Below are 20,150 nucleotides of genomic sequence, written 5' to 3'. Positions count from 1 at the left end.
CCTCCCACCCCAGATTTTTTTTTTTATTGTAAAATAACTCTATTGTAACCGAGGTAGCAAAGAATAAGATTTGGTTTAATAGTGAACAAAAGGCATATGAAGGGTACTTCCAACTGGCCAGCAAATACTTCTTTCCAAACAAAATATTTGATGTACTGGTAAAGTGGATCAGATGAAAACAACAGGGTTGTGCAATTCATATCAGTTTAACGAAAATTCTTCAGTGGTTAAGAAGATATGGAGCAGACACAAATTTAGGCTATTTGCAATATCCTGCAAATGTAACCTTGACCTTGGAACCAAATCTAATCGGCTGTGCACCCTGCATGTCCCCTGGCTAAGGTTAGCAACAATATTTGATAATTTAACGAAATTTAATTTTAGCTTTTTAAAAGAGAGCAGAAACAAATTTAAGCTATTGATCTTTGACGTGTAATCTTAGTTTAAACAAATTTTATTCGTCTATATACAGCTACATGAAAAAAATATTGTACACAACAAAATGAGTAGGATTAAGCTAAAAGCAAACTAATGCTTACTGAAATTTTTCCCATGTGTAATCTTGACTGTGGACTTAATGATCTGGGTCAAAACCTCTGCACAATCTTGTTGTAGTTAACAATTCATTTTAACCCTTACCCTGCTAAATTTCCATCATGAACTTGTCCATCCTTCAATCTGGACAACACCATTAACTGTTAAAAGGGGTGCATACCAAAAAGATACTGACTGAATGGCAAACAGTGCAAATCATGATCAGACTGCAAGGATGTGCAGGCTGATAATTTTCTGCACTGGTCGCAAAGGCAGAATCAATCTTGTCTAGCATGATAAGGATTAGGGAAATCTTCTAATCATTTACACTATATGAAATTAAAGTAACATAATCTGATCTTTGACCTACATGATATAGGCTATGGTTCTGCATGTTTGACTAATGGGAGTAAATAACTGATGAAAATGAAGTTTTATGAAAATCTACACAGCTGTTTATACCAGATGGAGTGGACATGAATTATGGATAGGTGTATCGACACATACAACTCTTAATAAATCCCCCATTTACTTTGAATCTTGAATATAACAATCACAATTTGTGTTAACGGCAATCTATATACGGTAATTCAAAATGATGCAACATCCGAGTTTACATATACATTTTATATTCTGCAATTACTGTAGGTTCTGTCATGGTCTAAATACTATAATACTTACCCTTTGGCTCTGTCAGTTGCCTCACAACTAATATTGTCAAAGAAAGATTTGGATTTGTCATAGAAGCACTCATCATCTTCCTCTCCCCCCTCTCCATTCTCCACAGTCTTCTCACCATTAACCTTGCTCGTATCATCTGAAAACACATTTGTCTGACAATGTTTGCACCTTTAAAAGGAATCAAGTTACTGTGAAATCATTCCATGTGGCAATGTAAAATCATGGATTTCAACTTTTATAATGAAAATTAAAGGTTCCTTTTTTTGTATTTAATTTTTTCAGGATTGACGTAACCGTAAAATCTATGGAAAGTCCCTCATGGATTTATGATTTCGAAATCACTTCATCTACCCATTAGTCCTCGATTCCTAACTGTTGCCAACTTTAACTCCTCAAATTACTGTCAACTAAACATGTGAAATAGGAATGACTTCAGATTTACTGTCCTGTCAAATCATGGAGAACATTCAACTTCTAGATTTGTTAACTATTTCTTACAGCAGATTACAGGCCGTTTACCCTAGCAAAAAAAAAAAAGCTAAATTTTCCCCTAAAATTGTTATACCTTCCCTTAAAGAAGGTCATATTTTCCCCTTGGAATTTAAAGAAATGTTTTGTAATATGCATATATAGAATAATTTGTCGAAAGTTGGCGTTTATACATTGTATTTTTCAACTCCAATTACCCCCATGTTGCTTCAAATTTACAACTTGTGCAGCTGTTATGCACTACTAATCATGTCACACTAAGTGTGTTTACTTCTCATCAGGTGCCAAGTTCATTAGGACATTGGCATCAGTTCTTGCAAACTGGCAGACTTCAGGAAAGTTGGAAAAACAAGCGGGTCATGATGACCCTGGATCGCTCACCTGAGTAATATGAGCTACATGTTTCAAAGATCAAACTGATGATAAAATATTAAGAAAGTCAGTAGGTCACATTCATGGTCAATGAAATTCAGTTTTACGATTGGTGTGCAAAACTGTGTATGTCGTCAAAATTTCAAGGCTGTATCTTAAAAAACAAGAAAAAAGGTCAAGGTCACAGTCAAGTGACATCATATTACTTGGGGTCATCAGGTAATTATAATTAAACAGTCTTGGAAATAGGATCAAATGATTTTTTAAGTATTTTTTCCTATAGAACTCAAATAGTAACTAAGTGACCCTAGGGCGGGGCCTCTTTTAACCCAAGGGGCATAATTTGAACAATTTTGGTAGAGGACCACTAGATGATGCTACATACCAAATATCAAAGCCCTAGGCCATGTGGTTTTGTATAAGAAGATTTTCAAAGTTTTCCCTATATAAACCATGTGACCCCCGGGGCGGGGCCATATTTGACCCTAGGGGGATAATTTGAACAATTTTGGCAGAGGACTACTAGATGAAGCTACACACCAGATATCAAAGCCCTAGGCCCTGTGGTTTTGGACAAGAAGACTTTTAAAGTTTTTCCTTTCAGTTGCCATGGCAACCAGAGTTCTGCATGGAATTCATTTCTTTGAACAATTTTGAAAGGGGGCCACCCAAGGATCATTCCTGTGAAGTTTGGTGTAATTCTGCCCAGTGGTTTTCAAGAAGAAGATTTTTTTAGAAAATGTTGACGGACATAGGACGCACGCCACACAACAGACACTGAGCTGTCACAATAGCTCACCATGAGCCTTTGGCTCAGGTGTGCTAACAAGAGGACCATGATGGTCCTGAATCGCTCACCTGCCCCCACATGAACTGAGCATGACGTCGTTTTTTCTATTATTTGACACAGTGACCTAGTTTTTGAGCTCATGTGACCTACTTCTGAACTTGACCTAGATATCATCAAGATAAAAATTCTGACCAATTTTCATGAAGATCCATTGAAAAATATGGCCTCTAGAGAGGTCACAAGGTTTTCTTTATTATTTGTCATAATAACCTAGTTTTTGAAGGCATGTGACCCAGTTTTGTACTTGACCTAGATATCATCAAGGTGAACATTCTCACCAATTTTCATATAGACCTCATGAAAAATATGGCCTCCAGAGAGGTCACAAGGTTTTTCTATTTTTATACGTACTGACCTAGTTTTGACCGCATGTAACCCAGTTTCAAACTTGACCTAGTCGTCATCAAGATGAACATTCAGACCAACTTTCATACAGATCCCATGAAAACTATGGCCTCTAGAGTGGTCACAAGGTTTTTTCTATTATTTGACCTACTGACCTAATTTTTGTCCGCATGTGACCCAGTTTCAAACCTGACCTAGATATCATCAAGATGAACATTCTGACCATTTTCATGCAGATACCATGAAAAATATGGCCTCTACAGAGGTCACAGGGTTTTTCTATTATTTGACTTACTGACCTAGTTTTTGACTGCACGTGACCCAGATTCAAACTGGACCTACATATCATAAAGATGAACATTCTGACCAATTTTCATGCAGATCCAATGAAAAATATGGCCTCTACAGAGGTCACAAGGTTTTTCTATTATTTGACCTACTGACCTAGTTTTGGACCGGACGTGACCCAGTTTCGAACTTGACTTAGATATCATCAAGATGAACATTCTGACCAATTTTCATGCAGATCCCATGAAAAATATGACCTCCAGAGAGGTCACAAGGATTTTCTATTTATGACCTACTGACCTAGTTTTTGAAGGCACGTGACCCAGTTTCGAACTTGACCTAGATATCATCAAGATGAACATTCTGACCAACTTTTATGAAGATCCCATGAAAAATATGGCCTCTAGGGAGGTCACAAGAATTTTCTATTTTTAGACGTACTGACCTAGTTTCGGACCGCAGTTGACCCAATTCGAACTTGAGCTAGAAATCATCAAGATGAACATTCTGACCAATTTTCATGCAGATCCCATGAAAAATATGGCCTCTAGAGAGGTCACAAGGTTTTTCTATTATTTGACCTACTGACCTAGTTTTGGATCGGATGTGACCCAGTTTCGAACCTGACCTAAATATCATCAAGATGAACATTCTGACCAATTTTCATGCAGATCCCATGAAAAATATGAGGGTCACAAGGATTTTCTATTATTTGACCCACTGACCTAGTTTTTGACCGCAGTTAACCCAGTTTCTAACTTGATCTAGATATCATCAAGATGAACATTCTGATCAATTTTCATACAGATCCAATGAAAAATACGGCCTCTACAGAGGTCACAAGGTTTTTCTATTATTTGACCTACTGACCTACTTTTGGACCGACGAGACCCAGTTTCGAACTTGACCTAGATATCATCAAGATGAACATTCTGACCAATTTTCATGCAGATCCCATGAAAAATATGACCACCAGAGAGGTCACAAGGATTTTCTATTATTTGACCTACTGACCTAGTTTTTGATGGTACGTAACCCAGTTTCGAACTTGACCTAGATATCATCAAGATGAACATTCTGACCAACTTTTATGAAGATCCATCGAAAAATATGGCCTCTAGAGAGGTCACAAGGATTTTCTATTTTTAGGCCTACTGACCTAGTTTTGGACTGCACATGACCCAGTTTCGAACTTGACCTAGATATCATCAAGATGAACATTCTGACCAATATTCATAAAAATCCCATGAAAAATGTGACCTCTAGAGTGGTCACAAGCAAAAGTTTACGCACGCACAGACGGACGGACGGACGACGGACGCTGCGTGATCACAAAAGCTCACCTTGTCACTTTGTGACAGGTGAGCTAAAAATGGACGGACATTTGCTCCAGCATTGCCTAAAAATCTGCCGGACCAAAAAAAGTCAGTACATCGCATATGTTGCTTTTCTCCATCATATATGAGCCATGTGTTATTTTTAGTCCATTTTTCATTAAATGTTCGGTCAACCCTCTTATTTTTGTACATCCATTTCTTTTCACTACAATTTTCAGCGTTAATTTATGTTTCTTTCCCAGTTCTGCCCGGCATAATATATTAGTGACACCATTTTGATGTGTTGTCAGAGATGTTGCGGTTCTCGGGGTACGATTAAGAAAGAGCGGACCACGTCAAAATTTCCGGTCATGTCTATCAGACAGACGACTTTCCTGAAGTCTGAACTGGTACTGTGCCAGTAAACATGAAAATCAAAAGATTTGGATTTACCTCTTGTTGGGGTTTATCGCGCTATATTTTCCCCTTAAAAACATGAGAACATTTTGTTTCTAAAAACTATGCTACAATTTTCAGAAATGCAGAAACTGACAACCTACTAAATTGTTGCAAAATGTAAGTAACATGTAAGATGTCTGGCTAATTCACAAATTTTTATCTTTTAAACCATTACATACACAAAGATAAAGAATTTTTCGATTGCTGTACATACCTAATGTTAATTTTTGCTTTAGCTCTCGTTCTATTTCCTCCTTATCAAACTGAGCATTGGAGCTTTCGAAATCAAATTCTCCTTCAAACTTAATCGGCTCATGAGGTCGCCCTGACCCTCGACCTCTTGCTGATTGACCACGAGGTGCACCTCTTCCACCTCCTCTCGCTGAACCACCTCGAAAACCTGAACCTCCTGAAATTGATATTTTGACATTTTATACCTTGTAACGTAATCTGTATCAATTCTAGTTTAGAATGGAAAGAGATGAAAAATGCTATTTTTAAACAATAAAAGGGAAATCTCTAAAATGATTGTTTCACTGTGACCTACAGACCCCCATAACAGAGGTCATCTACTGACTACCGGCAGTTAACCTATGTCTGATGACTGTAGTCTAATGGCAGCAGTGTTTGACACTTAGGCCAATGCAACATTGACCTTTGAGCAAACAACTTCAAAATCGGTAGGTTATGTTGCCGGTCATAACCTACCTATCAAAATTTATGTTCCGAAACCGTTCTTCAGTTATCAACCGGAGACAAAGGGGACAGATGTGCAATAACTACATGCCCTCTCAGGGGGACAAAACAGGAACTAAATGTTAACATAGTACTCTAATGCCAAACAGACTATCAACAACAAATTCACACCTCTGTTATTGCCTCTTCCCCTTGCATAGCTGGCAGATACAGGTCTGTGATCCTGATGATCACGTCTTTCATACTGATCTCTTCTTTCATATTGATCTCTTCTTTCATATTGATCTCTTCTGTCATACTGTTCTCTTCTCTCATAACCCCTGTCCTGCACCTCCTTTCTCTCCCAGCCTCTGTCTCGATGTTGTGGAGGACGTCTTCTGTTGTCATTCTGCTGCGGGTGTTGTTGCTGCTGCATGGGCGGATGATGATTCGGAGGCGGTTTACTCGTATCAGGTACACTAGGGGGCTCTGCCTGGGTTCCCTGATCTGAAGTAGGTGACTTTCTGTTTGGTGGCGGTGTTGAACCTCGCGAACCTACAATATAAACATTGCAGTTGAATGTAATTTAAAAATCTAGGTAACACTAAAGATTTTTAAAGAAGTAAAAGAATGGAGTTAATATCCAAATCCACATTAATTTCCATCATCATTCTTTTTCAGGAAGTACAGATATAAATAACTATATCCAAATGCTTTTTTTACAAGGTTTTTACGAGTAGCAGTCTGATTAATAATATTATCTATTATGAGTCACATGATGAAAAATGTATCCAAAAACTTTACATCCTATTTTAAGCATTTTGCATCATTTCATATCCTGGTAGTGCTACATACATATACTCATATTATATAACCTTACTATCAATTAATCAGCAGATTCTGGTTTTCAAAACCTACCTCAAAGCACCTGTCCAAGCTCTTTTTATTACATTTTTTTTGTTGTTCATTTATTCAATAGCATTTTTTAAAGCATTGAAAAGGCCTTTACCAGAATTAAGTAAGAATGGTTGACTTTTCATATGACGATATCTACTTGACTCGAACAATGTTAATGTGCAAAGTGAAGGAAACAGATTCAGGCAAATACTTTTCGTATTTTGAAAGCATAAGCCAAGCTGTAAAAGTGAATAACAATAGGTTAATATTGCACAAAATATGCAAACAAGTATGTACATGTGCAGCAATGCTTTGTGAAAGTTACTATAAACCAGGCAAATTTCCATCATGTCTAACTTTTTGCCAGATCCCGGACCCAATTTCTGCCATGTACATTAACAACCATGCATTAAATAATCAGTGAGGAGTGGCTTCCCATCACTGTATACATGATTGCCAAACAAGCACCTTTCCATTTTCTTAAGCCCACCCTATCTGTCAAGAATGCATAGACAGATTTATCATGGCAAAGGAAGTCTAAATATGCTGCACATATACAGCTATAAGTTTTTGCGAAGTAAGATAATATTTACTATATACCTATATAAATTATGTCAACAATACAGTCTGTACTTCAAAAGTATTTTAAAATATGAACTAGCAGAAAAAAAACCACACTTACTGTACCTTTTGCATTGTATGTTGCCAGACTACTTTCATTTAATATGCATGAACTGACACTGTTCTATAAATAGTACACACAAAAAGTACACTCACTTCTGTATAAACATCGATAACAAGAGCTGTCTCCATAGGATGACACATGCCCGCGATGGCACTTTAAATAAATAGTTATGGCCGATGTTAGAGTTTAGGACCTTTGACCTACGGAGCTGGGTCTTGCGCGCGACACGTCGTCTTACTGTGTCACACATTCATGCGTAGTTATTTTAAAATCCATGCATGAATGACAAAAAATATGGACCGGACACGCCCATCAATGCACTATCATGAAAAATGACCTTTAACGTCTAAGTGTGACCTTGACCTTTGAGCTACGGACCTGGGTCTTGTGCGCGACACGTCGTCTTACTGTGGTAAACATTCATGCCAAGTTATTTGAAAATCCATCCATCGATGACGAAGATATGGACCGGACACGCCCATCAATGCACTATCCTTTAATGTCTAAGTGTGACCTTGACCTTTGAGCTACGGACCTGGGTCTTGCGTATGACACGTCGTTTTACTGTGGTACACATTCATGCCAAGTTATTTGAAAATCCATCCATCAATGACAAAGATATGGACCGGACACGCCCATCAATGCACTATCCTTTAATGTCTAAGTGTGACCTTGACCTTTGAGCTACGGACTTGGGTCTTGCGCACAACACGTCGTCTTACTGTGGTACACATTCATGCCAAGTTATTTGAAAATCCATCCATCGATGACAAAGATATGGACTGGACACGCCCATCAATGCACTATCCTTTAATGTCTAAGCGTGACCTTGACCTTTGAGCTACGGACCTGGGTCTTGCACGCGACACATTGTCTTACTGTGGTACACATTCATGCCAAGTTATTTGAAAATCCATCCATCGATGACAAAGATATGGACCGGACACGAAAAATGCGGACAGACCGACAGTTCAAAAACTATATGCCTCCCTTCGGGGGCATAAAAATTGAAGATTTCGTTGGATAACAAACAACAAACGAAATAGGTGCAGGTATATAACAGTAGCTAGATCTGGGATTTTTATTCGGCTCTCGTGTGATCCGATCTGGTAAAATCCACTTCAGTCGAATACAGTCACCCAGATCATGCTACTATTATAACAAGAGCTGTCGGATGACAGCGCGCTCGACTATTCGATGAATTGATTGAAGAATGGGGTCAAAATATTTTTTACAGATATTCAGACAAAAGAAAAAAATACATTAGACAAACAATGTTCCCATATTTGTGGATTTCAATAAGTCTTGCACTAAATGGCAATGTGTGAACCAATTTCAAAGTCCAAAAAGGGCCATTATTCAGCAAAAATAGTTGTCAGAGTTATGTACTCTTGCCTACAGATAGAAATCATGATGATTAACAAGTGTTCAAAGTTTAAAAGCCATATGTCAAATAGTTTTGACAAAATGTGGACTTGTATGAAATCAGAACCAATTTCCAAGTCCAAAAACGGCAATAATTCAGCCAAAATATAAGACAGAGTTATGTACTCTTTCCTACAGATAGAGACTATTATACTGAACAAGTGATAAAAGTTTCAAAGCCATATGTCAAACACTACACAAAATATGAACTGGTACGAAAAACTTAACCAAGATTTCTAAGTCAAAAGGGGCCATAATTCAGCCAAAATCCTTGATGAAGTTATGTACTCTTGCCTATAACTGGACATGGTGATGGTAAACAGGCGTTGAAAGTTTCAAAGCTTTATCTTCAAAGACTTTGTCAAAATATGAACTGGTACGAAAAACTTAACCCAGATTTCTAAGTCAAAAAGGACCATAAATCAGCCAAAATCCTTAATGGAGTTATGTGCTCTTGCCTATAACTGGACATGGTGATGGTAAACAAGTGTTGAAAGTTTCAAAGCTTTATCTCAAAAGACTTTGTCAAAATATGAACTGGTACGAAAAACTTAACCAAGATTTCTAAGTCGAAAGGGGCCATAATTCAGCCAAAATCCTTGACGGAGTTATGTACTCTTGCCTACAACTGGCCATGGTGATGGTAAACAAGTGTTGAAAGCTTCAAAGCTTTATCTCAAAAGACTTTGTCAAAATGTGGACTGGTACGAAAAACTTAACCAAGGTGTGACGCTGACACCGACGCCGTGGTGAGTAGGATAGCTCTACTTACTCTTCGAATAGTTGAGCTAAAAATGCTAATATATAGTTCTTGTACTCTACATAAATATAAGAATGATATACAATAGCTATAATGCAACAAAAGCTGTGCAAGAAATACTCCGGACATACAAACAGAAAAACAGAACAAACCATCCCCAAAAATAAAATATACAATTTTCTCAAATGTTTAACTAAAACAACCACCTCAAGGGTGTATCAATCTACCCAATGTCTTCAGAACCAAAAATTAAACCTACCAATGGTGAAAATGTAACTTGATAGGGGGATTCAGACAATCATTAGGGTCAATAGGGATATTTCAAGACAATACAATGAAGCATAACAAGTCATCACTGTGCAGCAAAAGAACAATGTTAGCTAATGATCATAAAAGAACCCAATTAAATTCATCAACATCATAATCTTAAAATTTAGACCTATAATGCAGTACTTCAAGAGTCAATTCAGTTAACTTTACACAAATCTAATTTTGTTTAATTGCAAAGAGAGCATGATTCTTATCTGAAACAATGCAGTCAGATTCTTACCATCACCTCCATACTGAAAGACTTGTATTTTCTAATGAGGTCATTATTTCTTATATTTGAACTTAACGCAAGATATTTTAGATTACAGATGTTTATGAATTATGCCTATATTCTGAGAAAGCTGTTATCTGTTAGAGTTAAGCAGTGCAACTGTGATGCAAGATTACCAGTACGTTTCTGCTGTGCCGGGACTGGGCCCACTTGTATGCCCTGATCCATGGTAGGGGAAACACGGTTATGAGAAGGGGATGGCCCACGGGACCCACCTAGTAACAAACAACACACAAGAACGACATGCTTTTCAAAACACAACGGTTCTGTCACTGAACTGGTAATAATAATGTAGCAGTACAAATCAAACTAAAACTTATATACAGGCAACGAAAAAATTAACAGGGTCACATAAATATTCTAATTATCTCTAATAAGAAATGTCTCACATTAAAACAATACGAAAATTGTTGAATCTCATTCTTGCCTGCCCCTATCTGAAACACTCTGCCCCAGTATAAAATAGATAAATAAATTTTCCTACAAACTGCTAAGGCAACAATTTCATGAAGTGATGCAAAAAATCTGTTAGCTTTGCAGTAATGCAATACAATTTTCTTGATGAAAGCAGGACTAATTTAAGCAAAAACCAACATGTTATGCCAGCCTGGTGACAATTTACATGAAGCTTATAATCAGAAAAAGTTCTTAATACAAAACATACTAATGGTTGTACAATTACATGTAACTCTACTGGTGCTTTGTGCGAATATATCATTTCCAGTCACTTACCTGGTTGCCCACCAGAGGGCATAGAACCTCCGTAACCTTGTTGTGGCTGGTTTCCAGGCGCTCCTCCATACTGACCACCATACAATGATGGACCACCAAAAGGCTGGTATGAACTGGACGTGTTACCACCAAATCCTGAACTTTGCTGCTGGAAAGAGCCACCGGGGGTGGGCTGAGATGACTTGAAGGAAACACAAACATAACCATAAAAACTGTCTTTCACATCTAGCATGCATTAGTATGAAAAACCTATTTTTTTGTTAAACCCAAGATCAAAAGAAATATGAAGAGACTTTCATGTATCATGTGCAAAAAAGCATTTCAGATGTCATGAAAATAAATTAATGATGAATTTTTTCGAAGTCATTCAACAGCTTATTTACTCAACATTTTCAGGCTTTCAGGCAGTCACTAACAAGAGCTCTGCAAAGCAAGGCAATGTACATCTTTATGTATGTTCTACATCAGAGAAATGGGTGTGGGTGAGATGTAGGGGTGACTATTGAGACCAATTTTCACTATTGCAATACTATTGATATTGCCGAAAAACTATTGCGATACTATTCTATTGCAGGTTACTATTGCGATACTATTGCAATAGTTATCGGCCACCATGTTTTATACAGCAAAGCTACCAACTGGCACAGTGTAAGACACAGCACAGTTTATTATAATTGCTGTTAATACATACTGAGATGTGTGACTAAAATGAAACGCACAGAAATAAATCTAACATTAAATATTCTTAACAAGTTCTTTTCTCTTTCTTGCCTTCCTTGGCAATAAGTAAAACAATAAACCTATGCAAGGTAAACTCAGACGACTCGGCCATTTTGTTGCGAACGTCGACGCGTTTAATAACCCAACGCGTCGAAAAAGGCGAAAATTGACGGATCAGACTAAGGTGTAGCAGCACTAAATTGAGGGTCCTACCGAACAGTTTGCTATATCATAAAAGAAGCATTCTTTCTCCATGCCCATAGTACTTTTCCTCATTGAAGATTAACAGGTTATTTAAATATATTTAATCAAAGATTCTAAGAAACTAAATTTATTAATTATACTTGTGACCAAAAAAACGAATAACCATTTTAGGAAACTGAGTCTGCCTAGTCCAGGCCAAATTTTTAAAAATCAGTGAAGAGGTCCCTCAGAAGTTGTTTAAAGATTATTTTTAGCATCTAGCAGCCCAAGAAAGAGCACTCGTATGCATAACATTCTGAGTAAATTTGAAAGAGGCCTAATTTACTCCAACAAGGATGTTACAGACCATGACCAACATCAATTTTATTTAAGTTTGTTCAAAGGTTTTTCTGTTGTTGGCACTTTAAGGGGCTACCAGTGGTAGCCCCTTAAAGGGGCCAAATAGAAACATTTGAACAAATTTGAGCAAGGATTTAATACAGTGATGTTACAGACCAAGTTTGGTGAGGATTCATCACCTCCTACACGAGTTCTTTAAAGCAAAATGTGTGAAAACACGCCAGGAAAGTTTTACACAGGTCTTGTTAAAAACTTAATGATCAGTTACAGAAATGCATCCCAACGCCAGCTGTTAGCTATGCCCGAGTCATTGGTATTTACTCCCCTTGTATTCTCTTCAGTATCGAGGTACACGGTGTAAACAAAGATCAATTTTCTTAATTTTTGCATTGGGGGAAATGTTTGGTCTTTGGTTTGGTCTTTTTCTATCCCCATGTAAAGGACGCATCGGTCCTTCGAGACCAGAATCTCGGTAAAAAATGTGCGTCCTATATTCGTAGGATGACTGTATATCTGCTGGCACCAAAAAAGGGCCAAGTGTAACCATTTGCACAAAATTAAGAAAGGACCTTAAAAGGATGCTACGGACCAAGTTTGCTTTTGTTAGAACAGAAATAAGAATCTGATAGTTACCTTAACAATAGCTGGGTCCTGAGGCAGTGGTTGCAGTGGCTGAGGTTTAGGAGGCTCACACACATGCAGATCTTTGATATCACTACCACGGAATATTATATACTCAAATATTTCATCTCTTGGAGCTACTGGCCGATCTGTTGGACGGTCTTCTGTGCCAAATGATCTAACTGCAATTAAAAATTTTTATTGGACATTCATTCTAGCACTGCTTTTTAATTTCAATGCATCAATATATAACAAGAGGGCCATGGAGGATGAAATGAACATGCTAAATACTTCATTCTTAACAAGAGATCACAGAGTGATCTTGGCGCCCACCAATGTGCCATTTTTTAGTGTTCCAAATTTCAAGACTCACTGACTAGCTCAAGGTCAAATTTCATTTCCGTACACAACACTGTGCAATGGTCCAAATTCGAAAGCTGTAGCCGGAGTAATGTGAAAGTAGGTCACTAGATCAATTTCAAGGGCAAAGTTCTTTGCACACAAAACTTTGCATGTGCAACAAGTTTGAAGGCTGTAGTTTGAGAAATTTGGAAGTAGGTCACTAGGTCAATCTTAAGGTCAAAGTTTATTTCGGTACACAAAACTATGCAAGTGGTCCATTTGAAGGCTGTAGCTTGAGAAATGTGAAAGTAGGTCACTAGGTCAAAATCAAGGTCAACTCATGTCAAGGTTCATCTTGCCACTCAAAACCATACATGTGGTCCAAATCTGAATGTTGTAGGTTATTGACAAGAAGATTTTAAAAGCTTTTCCCTATACAAGTCTATATGAACCATGTGACCCCCAGGGCGGGGCCATATTTTACCCTAAGGGGATAATTTGAACAAACTTGGTAGAGAACCACTACATTAAAAATGCCAAAGCCCTAGTCTTTGTGGTTTGGACCAGAAAATTTTCAAAGTTTTTCCCTATATAAGTCTATGTAAACCATGTGACCCCCGGGGCGGGGTCATATTTGACCCTAGGGGGATAATTTGAACAATCTTAGCAGAAGACCACTAAATGATGTCACAAACAAAATATCAAAGCCCTAGGCCCTGTGGTTTTGAACAAGAGGTTTTTCAAAGTTTTTCCCTATACAAGTCTATATAAACCATGTGACCCCCGGGGCGGGGCCATATTAGACCCAAGGGAAAAAATTTGAATCATCTTGGTAGAGGACCATTAGATGATGCTTCATACCAAATATCAAAACCCTAGGCTCTGTGGTTTTGGACAAGAATATTTTCAAAGTTTTTCCCTATATAAATCTATGTAAATTATAGAAATAAACAAAGGGCCATAACTCATTCAACAAGAGCACCGCCTTGCGGGTGCTGACGCTCATCTGATTTTTTTTGTGTAATAGAAATATTGTCCTACCCATGATTTTCTAAGTCTAAAAAGGGCCATCATTCTTGCAAAAAGCAGGATAGAGTTATGTTTCTTGATGTTCAGTGTCCACTTATGATGGTGAAAAACTGTTGCAAGTTTTAAAGCAATAGCTTTGATAGTTTATGAGAAAAGTTGACTTAAACATAATACTCAACCAAGAAAATGATTTTCTAAGTCCAAAAGGGGCAATAATTATTGCAAAAAGCAGGATGGAGTTATGTTGCTTGCTGTACAGGGTCAGCTTATGATGGTGAACAAGTGTTGCAAGTTTCAAAGCAATAGCTTTGACAGTTTAGGAGAAAAGCTGACCTAAACATAAAACTTAACCAAGAAAACTGATTTTCTAAGTCCAAAAGGGGCAATAATTCTTGCAAAAAGCAAGATGGAGTTATGTTTCTTGATGTTCAGGGTCTGCTTATGATGGTGAACAAGTATTCCAAGTTTCAAAGCAATAGCTTTGATAGTTTAGGAGAAAAGTTGACCTAAACATAAAACTTAACCAAGAAATCTGATATTTTCTAAGTACAAAAGGGGCCATAAATCTTGCAAAAATCAAGATGGAGTTATGTTTCTTGCTATACAGGGTCAGCTTATGATGGTGAACAAGTATTCCAAGTTTCAAAGCAATAGCTTTGATAGTTTAGGAGAAAAGCTGACCTAAACATAAAACTTAACCAGGCAACGCCGACGCCGACAACCGCTCAAGTGATGGCAATAACTCATCATTTTTTTTCAAAAAATCAGATGAGCTAAAAATTGTTGAACCAGTCTGATTTTCAGGGGGACACAACTAGGGTACCAATACATCATTCTGACAAAGTTTGGTCAAAATCCCCCTGGTAGTTTCTGAGGAGATGCGATAACGAGAAATTGTTAACGGAAGGACGGACGGAATGACGGACGGACGGAAGGACGACGGACCACGGACGCAGAGTGATTTGAATAGCCCACCATCTGATGATGGTGGGCTAATGATAAATGGATGATTTAATATGCTTCATGTTTTATTTCTATTGATGAATTTAAATTCTTCTTGCCAGATGTATCATCTCCACTAGCAAGACTGATTGTGATTTAGTAGACTTAAATTGTACAGAGCATTAGGAAGTAGTGAACTGTCTTGATGCAGTGTTCAGCCAAGGCCGCGATATATTTCTGGAATCTCCATAAAAATTAAGAAAGTAGGGTAAAATTGAGCTACGAGCATCAGTTGCCACAGTATGAGAATGCTGGAGACAAATAAGCATACCAGATGACCAGAACCAAGTATGAATTGTTCATTCCGCCTCCAAATAGAACATTTCTTTCCTGCAAAATGTCAAAGAAGAAAAAACAATTTTGAGCTACTATTCTGCATGCAACCATCTGTGGTACATGTACCAGAAGTTTTAATTTTGTAGTCCTAGTTTTCTTATACATACAAAACCCCTAGCAGAGATAAGTAAACCCTAAGCACTTTTCTCCAATATATTTCCACAAATGAATCAACGATGGATAACATCTTGATTTGTCAAGATGTCTGCCATAAGCCAATGAAATTCTTCGTTACAAGTGAGTCTCACTTGGATGAGGATAAAAAGCGATATTCATCCTTCACGTTCTAGTCTGCTGTCGGTCAGTTTGTATGAAAACATTTTCGACCCGCTGAAAACATTTTCCTGCACAGTTAAAACTTGGATTTCCGGGAATAAAGACTTGCATTTCTGCCCTAGTCAAACAAGAGCTGCCAGAGGACAGCACGCTAGACTATACAACAGCCTTGTCAACTGATAGAGTAAGTCCAAACAAGAGGGCCAAGATGGCCCTAGGTCGCTCACCTAAGATACACTCCATAACAGTGTAAAACAGGTTTGACCTAGTGATTTCATGGAAACAAATATTCTGACCAATTTTCATTAAGATTGGACCAAAAAATTGGTCTCTTGCGATAAAACAAGCATTTTCTTAGATATGACCTAATTTTGACCCTAGATGACCCATGTTTAAACTCGACCTAGATTTTATCAAGGCAATCATTCTGACCAAAATTCATGAAGATCAACTGAAAAATACAGCCTCTATCACATACAGAAGTTTTTTCTTTGATTTGACCAAGCGACCTAGTTTTTGACCTCAGATGACCCATATTCAAATTCGACCTAGATTTCATTAAGGCAATCAACCTGATCAAATTTCATAAAAATCAATTGAAAAAAACAGTCTCTATCGCATACACAAGATTTTTCTTTAATTTGACCTAGTGACCTAGTTTTTGACCTCAGATAACCCATATTCAAAATCGACCTAGATTTCATCAAGGCAATCACTCTGACCAAATTTCATGAAGATCAATTGAAAAATACATCCTCTATTGCATACACAATGTTTTTCTTCGATTTGACCTAGTGACCTAGTTTTTGACCCCAGATGACCCATTTTCGAACTCGGCCTAGATTTTATCAAGGTAATCATTCTGGCTAAATTTCATGAAGATCAGTTGAAAAATACAGCCTCTATTGCATACACAAGGTTTTTCTTTGATTTGACCTAGTGACCTAGTTTTTGACCCCAGTCGACCCATTTTCGAACTTGGTCTAAATTCATCAAGGTAATCATTCTGACCAAAATTCATGAAGATCAATTGAAAAATACAGCCTCTATCGCATACACAAGGTTTTTACGTGATATGACCTAGTGACCTAGTTTTTGACCCCAGATGACCCATTTTCGAACTCAGCCTACATTTCATCAAGGATATCATTCTGACCAAAATTCATGAAGATCAATTGAAAAATACCGCCTCTATTGCATACACAAGGTTTTTCTTTGATTTGACCTAGTGACCTAGTTTTTTACCCGAAATGACCCATTTTCGAACTCGGCCTAGATTTCATCAAGGTTATCATTCTGACCAAAATTCATGAAGATCAATTGAAAAATACAGCCTCTATTGCATACACAAGGTTTTTCTTTGATTTGACCTAGTGACCTAGTTTTTGACCCGAGATGACCCATTTTCGAACTCGGCCTAGATTTCATCAAGGTTATCATTCTGACCAATATTCATTAAGAAGAATTGAAAAATACAGCCTCTATCGCATACACAAGGTTTTTCTTTGAGTTGACTTAGTGACCTAGTTTTTGACCCGAGATGACCCATTTTCGAACTCGGCTTAGATTTCATCAAGGTTATCATTCTGACCAATATTCATGAAGATTAATTGAAAAATACCGCCTCTATCGCATACACAAAGTTTTTCTTTGATTTGACCTAGTGACCTAGTTTTTGACCCGAGATGACCCATTTTCGAACTCGGCCTAGATTTCATCAAAGTTATCATTCTGACCAATATTCATGAAGATTAAATGAAAAATACAGCCTCTATCGCATACACAAGGTTTTTCTTTGATTTGACCTAGTGACCTAGTTTTTGACCCGAGATGACCCATTTTCGAACTCGGCCTAGATTTCATCAAAGTTATCATTCGGACCAATATTCATGAAGATTAAATGAAAAATACAGCCTCTATCGCATACACAAGGTTTTTCTTTGATTTGACCTAGTGACCTAGTTTTTGACCCGAGATGACCCATTTTCGAACTCGGCCTAAATTTCATCAAGGTTATCATTCTGACCAATATTCATGAAGATTAAATGAAAAATACAGCCTCTATCGCATACACAAGGTTTTTCTTTGATTTGACCTAGTGACCTAGTTTTTGACCCGAAATGACCCATTTTCGAACTCGGCCTAGATTTCATCAAGGTTATCATTCTGACCAATATTCATGAAGATTAATTGAAAAATACAGCCTCTATCGCATACACAAGCTAAATGTTGACAGACGACGGACGACAGACGCCGGACGCCGGACATCGAGCGATCAGAAAAACTCACCTGAGCATTGCTCAGGTGAGCTAAAAAGAGCACACTTTTGTAAAAATGCAAAACAGAGTTATGGAAACTTTATAAGCATGTCAGCTCATCACAGTGGACAAGTGTGTGAAGTTGAATCCATTCCCATAAGTGGGTACCAAGCTATCAGTAAGTTACACACAAAACCTTTACCAAATATTGCCAAGTCCAAAAAGGGGCATAATTTTGTAAAAATGCAAAGTAGAGTTATGGAACCTGTGCACACTGCACATCAGATCATCACAGTGAACAAGTGTGTAAAGTTTCCATCCATTCACACCAGTGGATACTGAGATACAAGCTTATATACAAAAACACATGCAGGGAACCACTATATCAAGAGATTGCATATCATTACAAAAAAATACTTAGTCTGTCAAATTCAAATATTTTTATGAAAAAAGAAAAGAAAAAGAAAACATGTTATGTGTCCTTATCTAGATTTCTTCTCTTTGACCACTATCGTACCTTTAACCCATGGGCAACTATACCAAAGGTCAATAACCTGATTTTATATCGCACTTTCACATCATTAGAATGGAATTTCACTTTTCGGCTAAATGGCGTTACCATGGTTCATACAGGACTTGGCAAAAAAAATTCAAGGACTTTTTATCGATTTTCAAGGACTATTTTAATAGCTTTAAATCTTAAATTACAAAACCATTTAGGCTCTTCATAAGGCATTATGATAGAAGAAAAGTTACAGAAGAGTTTTATTTTCCGTAAGCTACAATAGCATATCTTAACCTTTATGAGATCTTCAATGGGATTACCTTTTATGAGCTATATTTGCCTGTATACATACTTAGTACATGTTTCTAATAAGTCTTTCAAGCTCTCAAGACTAGTTTTCAATTTGTCCTCAAGGGACTTCACTTCTTGTTTTCGCGTGTGATTTCAACGCACTTTCTCCCATAGTTCTGACATCAATGAGTTTATCACATACACTTATGCTTGTCTGACTTAAACTCCTTTAACCACGATGAATAACCATCCTGTGTAAGCCATTTATTGGCGAAACTACATTTATTTTTTGGGCCACTCATTGTTGTTGTTGATAAGTCACGCTACAATGACCTTGCGCATAATATTTTAACGTTGTGAAAATCGCTATTCCGTATCTAACTTCCGTACTGAAACGGCGTTCAACTAGCGTTCCCTCTGTGGGTGTGCATGTATTTTTATTTCACACCGTTTTTTCGCTCGTTTTGACTTATTTATTATTTGTTTTTTGTATTTTTCCCCTACAATACGATTGAACCCCCGTTTTTAGCAAAATTTAAGGACTTTTCTACCTTTTTTTTCAAAATTCAAGTACTTTTTCAGGGGATTTTTTGGAAGAAAAAAAATCAAGGACTTTTCAAGGACTTAGGATCAAACTCAAGGACTTTCAAGGACCTGTGCGAACCATGGTTACTACTTTTCAAAACCTGTTGTAATAATCAGGCCTGGGATTCAGTGAGAAATCAAAGTCCTGAAAATCTACATTTTCAATAGAGTTATATAGGAAAATTCTGGTAACCAAAAGCCTGAAATCAGGACCAGTCCTGAAAATCCCAGGCCTAAATAATTTGTGTATTCGCATTGTACTATTGTGGGTCCACATTGTTATCTTTACATCACCACATCTTATCACACTGTTTCCCTACCAGCATACCATAAAACCAGGCCCCTTACTTTCAACCTCAATCCACAAAACTAACAGGCACCAACTTTTTACTGTGACATTTGGAAAATAACTTAATATGCAAATGTGTCAACAGCCCGAGAAGCTGCAGGTTGTAATGTGGCAAATTTTAAACTTAAATCAACCAATCAGATATAAGATTAGCACACAGGTAATGAAACGTAGGCAGCATGTT

General features: G+C 37.4%; 1 protein-coding gene across 3 annotated transcripts in view; it reads right to left on the bottom strand.

Annotated features, from left to right (window-relative positions):
• LOC123549394 (protein LSM14 homolog B-like) overlaps positions 1-20,150 on the bottom strand; it is a 39,237-nt gene that overhangs the window by 16,572 nt on the left and 2,515 nt on the right. The window contains exons 2-7 of one of the 3 annotated variants that reach the window (XM_045337439.2): positions 13,006-13,175; positions 11,110-11,290; positions 10,494-10,592; positions 6,202-6,564; positions 5,549-5,743; positions 1,216-1,351 (exon numbers count right to left, since the gene is read on the bottom strand). In XM_045337439.2, the coding sequence (XP_045193374.2) occupies positions 1,216-1,351; positions 5,549-5,743; positions 6,202-6,564; positions 10,494-10,592; positions 11,110-11,290; positions 13,006-13,175 (1,144 nt within the window). The remainder of the gene's footprint in view (positions 1-1,215; positions 1,352-5,548; positions 5,744-6,201; positions 6,565-10,493; positions 10,593-11,109; positions 11,291-13,005; positions 13,176-20,150) is intronic. The other 2 variants (XM_053545427.1, XM_053545428.1) reach the window with 2 other exon arrangements.

This window comes from Mercenaria mercenaria, chromosome 6 (assembly GCF_021730395.1).
Source record: "Mercenaria mercenaria strain notata chromosome 6, MADL_Memer_1, whole genome shotgun sequence".
NCBI lineage: Eukaryota > Metazoa > Mollusca > Bivalvia > Venerida > Veneridae > Mercenaria > Mercenaria mercenaria.
This window is presented reverse-complemented; position numbering and strand designations above follow the sequence as displayed.